General features: G+C 39.3%; 1 protein-coding gene and 1 long non-coding RNA gene across 7 annotated transcripts; one reads left to right on the forward strand and one right to left on the reverse strand.

Moving 5' to 3' along the window:
* Positions 1–852: 852 nt before the first annotated feature.
* LOC135346897 (uncharacterized) lies at positions 853–1955 on the reverse strand. The gene is made up of 3 exons (XR_010398129.1): positions 1240–1955; positions 1012–1063; positions 853–958 (listed from the first exon to the last, which is right to left on the reverse strand). It is a non-coding gene; the product is annotated as an uncharacterized LOC135346897 (long non-coding RNA).
* A 246-nt stretch (positions 1956–2201) lies between these two features.
* LOC135346250 (uncharacterized) lies at positions 2202–11558 on the forward strand. Of its 6 annotated transcripts, XM_064543822.1 has the most exons (12): positions 2202–2558; positions 3007–3267; positions 4902–5078; positions 6267–6404; positions 6776–6964; positions 7024–7213; positions 7274–7395; positions 9313–9413; positions 9507–9614; positions 9748–9873; positions 10015–10098; positions 11343–11558. In XM_064543822.1, the coding sequence occupies exons 1-12, from the start codon at positions 2468–2470 to the stop codon at positions 11376–11378; spliced, it is 1623 nt and encodes a 540-aa protein (XP_064399892.1). In that variant the 5' UTR covers positions 2202–2467; the 3' UTR covers positions 11379–11558. The 6 variants fall into 6 exon arrangements, with proteins under 6 accessions (XP_064399892.1, XP_064399900.1, XP_064399905.1 ...); XM_064543830.1 differs by having other exon boundaries at positions 2202–2404; positions 3011–3267; positions 7024–7395; XM_064543816.1 differs by having other exon boundaries at positions 2203–2558; positions 7024–7395.
* Positions 11559–11948: the final 390 nt, after the last annotated feature.

The raw sequence follows: 11948 nt of genomic DNA on the forward strand, positions 1-11948 counted from the left end.
TCTGCTAAATCCTGGCTACACCCTGGATGCATAATTATATTATGTAGGCTGTATAGTGAAGGTTGGGCCATATGCCCATAGCCTCAATTCCAGGCCACTGAGAAGGGAACAAATAGTTATTAGTAACTGTTAATATTTCGCGTTTAGCTGTTGTTATTAATTCTTGTCATTTAGAGATAATGTTTTGTGTTTAGTTAGTACAGCCGTGTACGTGGCTTGTGTTTATCATTTGATTCTAAAGTACTTACGGTCAGGATGCATGCATGCTTCAAAAAGACGCTATTCCTAAATCCGCGAAAATTTAAACTCTCGAAATATACCCGCTACAGTCATGTGTACTTTACTTAAAGTGCCACTTGAAGGGTGCAATCTGATCGAAACATAATGTATGCATAGTTTCGAATGCGTATAGTTTAAATCACAGTACTGTATTTTGAGTACTCTTTGGATTTAAGGCAACCCTCAAAATAATTATGCAGATAATATTTTCTGATGAATTATTCATGAGCACCCTAAGAATGTTTTAAGAATTTCTATACTTTCCCCTGAAGGGATTCCTTAAGACTTTTAGTATGTTATAGAGCACATTTTGCTATACTTATAGGAAACACTTGAGAAAGCTTGTGTTGCAATTTGTTTAAGGTTGACGCATAAAACGCTTGTACTATTGTAAAACATCATAATTATCATGACGACTACAGTGTATTACACAGCCAAAAATCTACGGGCCGTTTCATGCCTGTTACGGGCCAGTTACAGGTATAAATCCACGTGGTGTATTCAACTGTTGGGTTAGATACTGTTTTATGTTCTCAGTTAGTTCCGGTTTGCAGTTAAACGCTGAGTTTGGCATGAATAATTCAACAAAGTGTTATGAAACAAACATAGCCAGACAGTTAGACAGTTTACAACACTAATAGGAATGTTTCTTCTAGTACTTGTGCTGCTGAGTGTGTCACTGTGTGTATAAAGACATGTGAATAATGGTTGCAAAGAAAATAATGTTCTTACCATTATAAATTTTTTGCTCGACTGTTTGTACTACCAGCCATGTCCTCTGTCACTGTGTGTATAAAGAAGACATGTGAATAATTATCGTTGCAAAGAAAACTCAGCGTTTAACTGCAAACCGGAACTAACTGAGAACATAGGCTGCTTACAGGCCATGCTCAGACTACTAGCTATTGGAACATATAACGTGTAAGCGTGCTGGTTATGACTACTACACTAGGTATAGACCTCGAAATATAAGTGAGTTGCACGGACTAAGCACAGTTACTTGTACAGTAGAACCTCGAGTATCCGGACACCTGGATAAGTGAATATGCTAGCCTCGAATCCAGGCCGATTAAAATACGGCCTGGTACCTATTGCATGTGTAATTAATTATAGGCGTGGCCGTCCACACCCATGTACTATCTACTATTATATGAAGCTTTTTATAGCCTAGCTAGCTAGCTAGCTGTGGCCTTCTCTATGGTGTTGTGTTGAGAAGGCTTGCACACAAAGCCAGAAGAGGCTCTCATCTACCTCTATGATGGTTGGATGATCGTGATGTTTTGAACTGGGTTTCTGACAGACTATGGCAAGTCTTTGACTTTGTGCTTCCAACTGCAACCATAGGACCATCGTAGAGGTAGATGTGAGCCTCTTCTGGTTTCATAATAGTGTGCAAACCTTCTCGACAACACAATAGAGAATATAAGCCACAGCTTCACAGGAGAGAGTTTAAAGGGTTTCTGACAGATTATGGCAAGTCTTTGACTTTGTGCTTCCAACTGCAACCATAGGACCATCGTAGAGAGCCTCTTCTGGCTTTAGACAAGTGTGTAAGCCTTCTTGACAACACAATAGAGGGCATAAAGCCACAGGAGACAAGTATTTGTTAAAAATAATACCGAAAGAAACTAGTAAACAAACTAGTTTACGGGATAATTTTACAAAGGTTTACTAATGTGAACGAATTCCCCAGATTCTGGGGAACTCAGTTTGCGCATGTGCACTATCACCCATGCAATAGAGACCAGGCCGTATTTTAATCGGCCTGGTCTCGAGGCCGGATAATCAAATAGATAAACCACGCCTTGATCCACCCACTTTATTGATAAACAGCAGTGCCACATGGTTGTCTGCGCATGCGCAGAAGATAAGCAGGCATGTCTCCATGGTAACAGCTGCACCGTGCATGAGGGTTTGAGGGACACGCCCATTTTCTGATCTGATAACAAGAAAACTGCCAAGCCGGATAATCGAGGTTCCGGATAATGGAGGGCCGGATAATCGAGGTTCTACTGTAGTTTATTATGTACTGGGTGTAGAAATTCTAGAATGTTCGAGATGGCTCTTCTGACAGTATAAAACTATAGCCCAGGATGGGAGAACGACATTTGCCTAGGCCCCCGGGGTAAGTGGTGGTGGTGAGGCAGCTAGCTAGCCAGACTAGAAGATCTCCAGCTTTTAATAATTTATGATTAAATTTTTGACAATGGTGCCGGTGAGACATGCTCAAGTAGTATTTCCTATGGCATTGCTTCTGACATTTGGCCTGTGTCAAGAACGTAAGTCATGTGTATATAGGAGGTAAAGGAATCTTTATTAAGATCTTTGTCTTGATTAAACCAGAGACCAAGACTTAACTACTTGAAGATGACTGTAATCTGATTTTAATGTGTGTATAGGCCTACTGGGTTTTAATGCGTAGTTTAATAATCATACTGTATTTGCGTACTGTATCATACTGTATCATATTTATTTGGTGTAAGGCGACCCTCCAGTTATGCAGCACCCTCGATCTTGGGCAATTTTCTGACCTATAAATCTACGTTGACAAAACTTTTTGTGTCGCATTCTAAATGAAGGTTACCCACCCCACGTACCTAGCCTTGATTCCAGGCCACTTGAAACAACGAACTATACTTAAATTGATTGTGGGTACACCCTAGTAGTTTAAATTACGTATTGGTCAAATTTGTCCTACTTGACTATGGTTACACTAATACACTGTAGTCAGGATTGTTAGAGATGTATCGAGCTGTCACTTTTTTGATGATCCAAGTGGCTTAAAGAGGCATTTCATCCACACACTCGATGGATTCACATGCGATGTGATAGGAACTGACGACGACTGTGTGGAGGAACTCAGACGTAGAGGAGTGGTTACTGGTGATTGTGGACTTCCCACATCAAGGTATTCAACGTGTTCAGTGAATCGTACTCTAATAGCGAATGAGTGCTGTCATCAAGGACAGCATCAAAACTGTTCAAATGGTAAGTAATTACCGTTGCGAGTGCTCTACGGATATTATTGCCCAAGCGGAAGTTCGAGAAGCTCATGTAGCTCTTCGCCTCGAGCTACATGATGCTTCGAGAACTTACGCATGCCACGTACGAATATTTAGAATACAAAATATTTAATTGGGTAATTCCATTATATACGGTATGTAACATCGGAAGTAGATACCGTATCACTAGAATATTTTGCGAGTGAAAAACCTTTGTAAGTGAGCAAAAAGTTGACCCTTTGCGATTTAACTATTGCAAGGATCGTGTGTATTGGTAATAATTTGGGTTTTGCAATTTTATTGTTGCAAATTGATCAAAGTTTTGCATAATATTTAAGGTTACGGTATACAGTTCCCACCCACGCTCAAATTTGCGTGGGTGTTCAATGCAGTTCACTAGTAAAATGGCTCTCATTCTGGCAATGGTCACTTGTCGTCAATTCTAAGCATCAGGAAACCCCTCCTTACCGTATAGTCTGCTGTTTCTTATTATACGAATAAAGGGGCAGGGCGACTCGAAGAGTTTTTCCCAAGAGAGTAAGTTGAAACAAAGTTACGGCCATTTCTAGCTGTTTTTGTAGGCTAATATGGCGACTGTAGAGTAGTAACAAGGATATATTTTTTGCTGTAAGGTCTCTATGAACAAGATCTCTTCGACTCGCCCTCCAGTAAGTCTTTAGGCATCGAATACTGGTCAGAAAGACAACCTGGAAGCTATGCAGTCAACAAAACTTGATACCAAAATTTTCAGTTTTTTCCAGCTGACCTCACAGACCACTTCATTGGATTACAAGACATAGATACTTTTAGCTACAATAATAGCTAGCATTGTTTCATGCTCTCTTTTCATTGATAATCATTGCAAGTTACAAAAACAATGTAGTGATGAGAAATAAAGAAAATAAATATCTTATGAATTATTCATGAGCAATTAGTACACATGTACCTTACAATTGAAACAAACAATTGTGACATAACCTCAAAGAGACCCTGTGCCACTAAACTCATAAACTCTGGATTTCTCCAAGAAACCTGCTCTCCTTTAATTGATGGTATCACCTATAAATGCTTAATTAGCACCGACTACATTTATCTTGTCTGCTAGGGTATTCGCGAAACAATCTCTAACTCCTGCACTCCAAGTAAGTAAAATATTTAATTGGGTAGTTCCAACAAAAAATTACCCGTTATATTACGGTATGTAACATCAGAAGTAGATACCGTATCACTAGAATATTTTGCGAGTGAAAAACCAAGTGAGCAAAAAAGTTGACCCTTTGCGATTTAACTATTGCAAGGATCGTGTGTATTGGTAATAATTTGGGTTTTGCAATTTTATTGTTGCGAATTGATCAAAGTTTTGCATAATATTTAACGGTAGTAGACTGTGCAGGTTTACATGACCATTTATGGTTTGGAATGTGGGGCTACAATCAGAAATTCTACTGGATGTGCTTACGCAATGCTAACCACACTGTTTTTACTGCGGTTTTAGAACCACTTGAGATGCACACATCTAGTAAATAACCACTTCTATTATAATGCCCTTGTTACTCGTATTTATCTACTTTTGGTAATATCCTCTAGTGATGCATTAATTGTTCTTGTCTGTTTATGTAGATACGGCGTGTCCTCCATTGGCTGACACGGTAGCAATTACTACATATGATTCTACTCCATATGCTACTGGCACATACCCACCTGGAACTGTGGCTACCATCTCCTGTCTACAACACCCGGGCCAGAACTCTAGTACTTGTAGCAATCGTACCTTCCACCCACTACCTTCATGTGAAAGTAAGTAAGCATAGCAAGAGTGAGAACAAGCGTGTGACTTATATATATATATATATATACCATGGTCCTAATTAGGTCTGGGCCCGTTATAATTATACTAGCGTAAAATGTCTGTACATTGCAACCTGCTATACTGTAATTGACTTCTAGCATGTGAAAATAGTCCACCATGTGGCACTGTAGGTCCGACATGCGTGCACGAATCACTACAAGTTCGGTGCATTGATATCTACAAGTTTCATTTCTGGTCGCGCCGATAACGCTCAGGGTCAATACTGTCATTGAATTTGTAGTGATTCGTGCACGCATGTCGAACCTCCTCTGTTGTGTATAGTGGTTGATGGTGTGACAGATGCTCAACTGAGCTTGTTAATCTAGAGTGACACAAGGTGTCATGGGGCGAGCGTAAGCACTTCCTTCATGTGATGATCAGTCAGGTCTATTTATTATTATGCCTCGAGGCGTAGCCGCACGAGGGATACGGTAAAGCTGACTGTGTATGTGTGTGTGTCTGTTTCAGTTGTAACTGCTCGACGGTTGCAAAACTAGCAGCTTCTAGACTTCTAGCCACGTTCTCTTGGATTTGATTCGTAGATTAGCAAACTGTTAGCCTTGCGATAAAGCGCTAGCTTTTTGTTAGATACAAGAGTCAGAAAGATCTGTTAAGCAGCTAGCTATAGTCCTGGATGTAATGCGCATGCATGCTCATCCCACATGTTAAAATCATGTGAATTAAATTAGGTTTTCCACAACTCAAGGTTGAACGAACTTACTTATTTTTCTTGGGGTCCTGGTATACCAGTAAACCACAATGATATACCATTATAAAATGATAACAATTATAGATACATGTACACAAGTCTTTTCTCTGCTTGTTTAGATATACTGTACTATCTGTGCTTTAATATTTGCAAGGTTTATTATCACAAGTTTTTACTCAGGCGTGCCTGTGGCCTCAAGAGTGTGTGCCTGTACATGTGGCCATGTCGTAAGTGTAGCTAGCCAGTTGTGGCCTCAAGAGTTTGTGTCTTGTCTGATTAGTGTAGCCCATGCGCATTAATTCACGTAAAAGTTGGTAAAGGGTCATGAGTACAAAAAACAAATATCGTGTCGGTCCATCACAACGGTGCACTTCGCTCGCCCCAATTAGTAGTGTAATAGCTCAGTTATAGCCTTTACTTTACACAGCTCCGATTGTCATCAAGTTCCAACAGAACGAGTATGAAGTAACGGAGGGAAGTAATGCACAAGTGTGTCTGGTTATCACGAATGGCACTGACTTGTCATCAACTGGGATCACTATTGACGTGTGTCTGAACTCTACTAGTACGTTGTAGCATAATAAATTATTATCAACATAATTACCATAATATTTTATCACAATAATTGGTAATTATGTTCCAATTGGAAAATGTGCTTTTAAATTATACATGTGTAGCATTGCTGCAGTGTCTTATACCGTATAGCGGGTAATTTTCGGGGGACAAAATATTCGTGGTTCAGCAATATTGAGACATTTCGTGGGTAATATTTTCGTGGTTGCTGTTTGCACTTGCAGGTAAAGTAGGCAAGGGTCGCTTCATTCGTGGGTAAAATATTCGTGGTCAGACCTCCAACCACGAATACCACGAATATTTTGCCCCAAGAAAATTACACGCTATACGGTATATAGACTGATGGTGAATCTAATTATGTAGGAAATGTTTCAGAATGCTTTCAAGTGCATTTCCCTGAGGGTTCTACTGTCGATAAACACCAATGCACTAACTTTTCGACTACTTCTCTGAATGCCGGTCGATACATATTGATAGCGGAACTATTAACTCTGCCTAAGAATTCGCCATCTGTTATCACGACTGACTCTGCAACATTAATCATTCTCAAAAGTTAGTTAAGCTGTATGACCATTGTGCTTTATAATATTATTTGCTCGTCCATATCACAGGCTTCAATTGGGCTGCTGTTGCTGTTCCTGTTGTTGTTTTTGTTGTTTTTGTTGTTTTTGTTGTTTTTGCTGCTGTTGTTGTTGTTGTTGTTGTTGTTGTTATTGTTTTTGTTATTGTTGATAGATGTGCTGGTGCTGGTGCTGGTGCTGGTGCTGGTGCTGGTGCTGGTGCTGGTGGTGTAGCAGCTGGGGAAGATGCTGTTAACCCCCCTGAACGCGAGGAAGATGCCGCTAACCCCCCTGTACATGAGGAAGATGCTGTTAACCCCCCTGAACGCGTGGAGATTAATGTACCTGATGCTCAAGATGAAAGGGAAGTACCTCTGGGTGAAGCTGAGACTATACCATATTCTCGTTCAGTGCAAGAAAGAGGTGCATCACTCTATACTTGTTCTATACATGTATACACAAAAATATAAAATAAATACATTCACTATTATAGAAATCTACCATAGTTGATTTTTATTGACCTTGAGCCCCATCCATTTACGCGACTATTCGGGTTGGTGTAAAACAGGCCATTCTAATCCAGATTAGATCATGTTTGCCATAAATACTGCAATCTGATTGGCTAAAGGTAGTGTTCTACCCAACTTAGAAAATCATGTACTTACTTAGACAATCACTTAGACAATCGTGTAGCAAAGTTACATTTAAATCTGATTGACTCTAAAATGCTTAGACACTGTTTAGGAAGTTTCCACATGATTTAGAACTAGTAGAACCTTCATTACGTTCGAGATACTACAACCCAGTGGCGGGTCCAGGAAAAATGAAAGGGGGGTTCCAAACTAACGAGCGTGAGTCGTGAAAAGTCGTGCGCAGCGCGAATTTTTTGGGGTTACGCCCACTTACGGTCACACGGACTAGGGAAAATCCCTTACTCTGCCAGGGGAAGTCCCATAATAGACTTGTGTAGAGCTAGCTAGCTGCCACAAACAGTCAACTAGCTAGCCTAGGCTAACCTGAACACTCCTTTGGCAGTTGATACATCAAAACAACAGGTACAATCATTGAATCAAATTACAATAGCTACAAAAACTGATAAATAGCTAGCTGGTGTCATTAAGCTTCTTCTAAAGTTAGTTCAAAAGGGGGGGTCAAGGGACCCCATGGACCCTCCTCTGGATCCGCCACTGCAACCGGCTTCTAAATCCTGTAGAAACTTCAGCCAACCCACCTCCTCTGGAGACAGTGGGTTAACTATGACTGTAATGCAGAGGTGTCGTAGAGTTAACATAAGCCTGTATTTTTTATCAGATTTATGGTTGTTTTTTCTCTGTGCAAACTATACTGCATGTGGTCAGAACTATAATCGGGGTGTACTGGTGTTGTGTCAGAGGAGGTACGTCATCCGTGTGTCAAAAGAAGTTTTTAAACTCACATTTCTTAGGTCAAAGTTCAATTGCGTGTTACCTGCCAAACTTAAACATAAGCACTGGGCTATTTTTAGCTGCCAAAAGTTTGATTTGTGCACTGTTTTATCTAGGTTATAGCTACGTATTAGCTTAATCAACCATCGTTTCAGCTTCAAATCTTCAGGAGGGAGGCCTGGAGTTGCTATGAGTTGCTATGAGTATTGATCATAGATAGAGTAGAAGGGGATTGGCAACGGAAGTGGTTCACGTGATGTTTTACAATGAAGTCTATGTAGAGCTCAGAAACAATCCGTGTTTCGCTTTCTACCCCGGGTAAGTTTACCAGGAAACTTATTAAGTCTAATCATAGTCTATGCATGTGTCTCAAAGACCCCTCTAACACTTAAACAAATGCCCCCTGATGGTGAGTATCATTTGGAAGAAGTAGCTAGTCTAACACAGAGCGATTTTTCATGCTTGTGTTTAGTTTAGCTACTACGATATAGCTAAGGTTGTGTCACTAAGTAGTGTGCTGTGTCCCAAATGGCCGCAAGTATTATTTTGATAAAGTTGCATGTTTAGCAGCAGAACTGTTCGTGGACTTTTTACAGACAGCAAAAACAATTCTCATGAATTATTCATGTTTAGACCCCACGTTGGAAGTAAGCCTCGATTAAAACCGCGGGGAAACACGGATGGTACTTCGAGGGTACCTTGTTTCCAATCCCTCTCTACTCAATCTATGGTTTGATGTGCTATTGAACTTTGACCCGGATATAATATGGAATGTGGGTCTTTAAGACACGCGGATGTCGTACCTCCTCTGATGTTGTGTACTGGCGTTGTCTAACTTAAGCTACCTGTAAACACTTGTATAGTAACTAACTATTAATTTTAGTGGAATCTAAATATTGTTCAATATTTTACATAGGAGATCGACCTCCTGGTTCAGCAACTCTCAGGGGGAGCCAGAGTGGTGATGATCAATCTGATTTGCAATGTAAAGACCTTCCAAGTTTTACTATTCAAATGGTATAATACCACTAATTTTAGTAGATTGTATGTGATCATGGTTAATTTTCTGTCACCCAGAGTTATTATTCATTTGCTGTTAACATTTTTCAGGGTGAAAATGCCGATACTCCCCCTGATATGTCCCACGGATCTACTCAACTCAGTAACAGTTCTTCCACTAGTTATTTTGCAATGGTCTCGCAGACAATGCGCAACAAGGTAGTGTACATCACGTACTGCACTTGCTCTTTGTGTTGTTTTACAAGTCATGTGTGACTATCATCATACCTACAGTCGTACAGTACAAACAACATTGCTGACACTGCAGTTATTGTATTCGTTTATTTTGTAGGAAAGTGCCAACAACGTTAACTCTATAGGCCTGAAGCTACCTATAGCTAATACGTCCATCACTCTCAATGATACTGATGGTTTTTCCACCAGTATACATCTGTTCCAACAGCGGACACAGACTAAGGTAGTGTTTATAATTATATGTTATGATGTTTTACAAGTGTATTACCTGTACAGTATTACAGTACAGTACTTGCAATATTGTATGAGTCCGTTTACAGCTCATTCTAATTCACTGACTTTTCGTCCCTATATATTTACATAGCCTCTTTCTCGGTTTGGTACGTCACTTGTTCTTCGTGAAAGTGTGCCCAATAAAACCTCCCAAAAGTATTTGGCTAAATCACTGGTAAGCTGGTTGTACTGCAATGTGACATTGATGATGTAGCTAAACTTCAGTATGGTATTGATTCACCTCTATTTCCAATGTATAGGGTTCCTCAATAAAGCCACTAATATAGGCCTGCTTTAATGAATAAACATTGTACGAGCACTTTGTAAACTAGCGCTGATCATAAATTCTTAAAATTGTTTGCTAGTCTCTTTTTTGTTGTTGCTGAGTAAAACTAATGACGTCATGTATAACCAAGAGTTTATGATAGAGAGAGAGTATCGAACGTAGGCATACTGTGTATCAGATGTATGCGGAGAGTAACGTGACTTCCTGTATCTGTCACAAGCTTGGAATTTGCACACTGACCAATCCAAGCGTGGGTGATGTAATCTACTTTCTTGATAGATGACATCACCCACACTTGGAATGGTCAGTGTGCAAATTCCAAGCTTGTGACAGATACAGGAAGTCACGTTACTCTCCGCATACATCTGATATTATTATAGGGGCAGCCATAACTTACCAGTATACGGAATAACGTACATACGTGGTCGCATTTCGTGCAGTCACCGGTATATTAAAGTGACCGTACTTCAGAGAGTCTAGAGAGTAGAATCCACAAACGTGGGAGTATATAGTTGTACTTAAACGTATCTTAAGATTGAAATTGTGCTGATACCATTGTGTACGTGAATGAATATCTACAACATTATCTAACCAAAAGAGCACTAAAAACTAGCAATTTTGAGCACTGCGGAGCTAGGATGTTTAGATGTAATTATGTAAACAACTTAGAACCTTACATAAGATAACCTAACTATGCGACAAAATCCCAGACCTTAGCCGGAAACCGTTAGTCTTCTCTCTCTATATATCCGATTACCCACTATGACAATTGTTTACTAATCACCACAACCCACTACCTTATGTTGCCATGGAAACATGTTTAGATATGTTGTAGCTTATTCATTCACCTACACAGTGCATGGTAGCAGCACAAAATGTTCCTATCATACATTACATTAATTTGTGGTATTCTACTCTCTAGACAGGATGGACTGTATCGTATTACTAAAATATTTTGCAAGTGAAAAAACTTAATAATATTATGTCATCAACTGCAAATAGCCTTCATAGTATAGGCCAACTCTGTAGTAATGCATCCATATAGCTATAGCATGCAATAATAAAAAACATTATTCGGCAGTAACTGTTATTAATCTACGTATTAATTTTTTCTTCCATATATATGAATGCAGGGTTCCTCAGATGAATCCATGCAGCTAACTGCTTAGCTACCTGTGGTATCCTTACAACATGGAACTAACATTAAGATAAAGACTGTGATTCCGTAAATACTGTACTGTAAACCTGTGATTCCGTAAATACTGTGCTGTGTTAGTTCATATTTAGTCATTTCTGTACTATTGTTCTAGATATACCCGCTGTTACAGTACAGTATCCATCATAACGACTATTAATACCGCAGTAGTACGAAAATCTATATACAATAAATTATTAATTAACGTTCTAGAAATTTGAAATTTCGTATTTTACGGCATTTATATACATTTACAACTCAGCATACAGAAATTTCTGCGAATAAATGAGTAAACGCAGAAATAATTATTATCTGCAGTTGAAAGTTTAATTCGCAGAAAATATTATCCGCAGAAGGTCTTTTTGCAGAATTTTTGATTTTCAGATGATGCTCTACAGTACGTACAAAAAAATACGGAAATTTCCACCATACGATTGTTAATTTACCAGCACTTGAAGGTGCTGTAATCTGATTGTAACATAATTAATGTATATATGCAAATGCGTAAGTTTAAAATTGAGTATATACTCATACTCGAAATAAT

The sequence above is a fragment of the Halichondria panicea genome, chromosome 1 (genome assembly GCF_963675165.1).
Source record: "Halichondria panicea chromosome 1, odHalPani1.1, whole genome shotgun sequence".
NCBI lineage: Eukaryota > Metazoa > Porifera > Demospongiae > Suberitida > Halichondriidae > Halichondria > Halichondria panicea.

Bases quoted from the DNA above. Each gene is read 5' to 3' on its own strand.
- LOC135346250 (XM_064543816.1), top strand. From the start codon at position 2,468: ATGATTAAATTTTTGACAATGGTGCCGGTGAGACATGCTCAAGTAGTA. The intron at 5,079-6,266 runs GTAAGTAAGCAT...TACTTTACACAG, and splicing joins CCCACTACCTTCATGTGAAA to CTCCGATTGTCATCAAGTTC. The intron at 6,405-6,775 runs GTACGTTGTAGC...CTAATTATGTAG, and splicing joins CGTGTGTCTGAACTCTACTA to GAAATGTTTCAGAATGCTTT.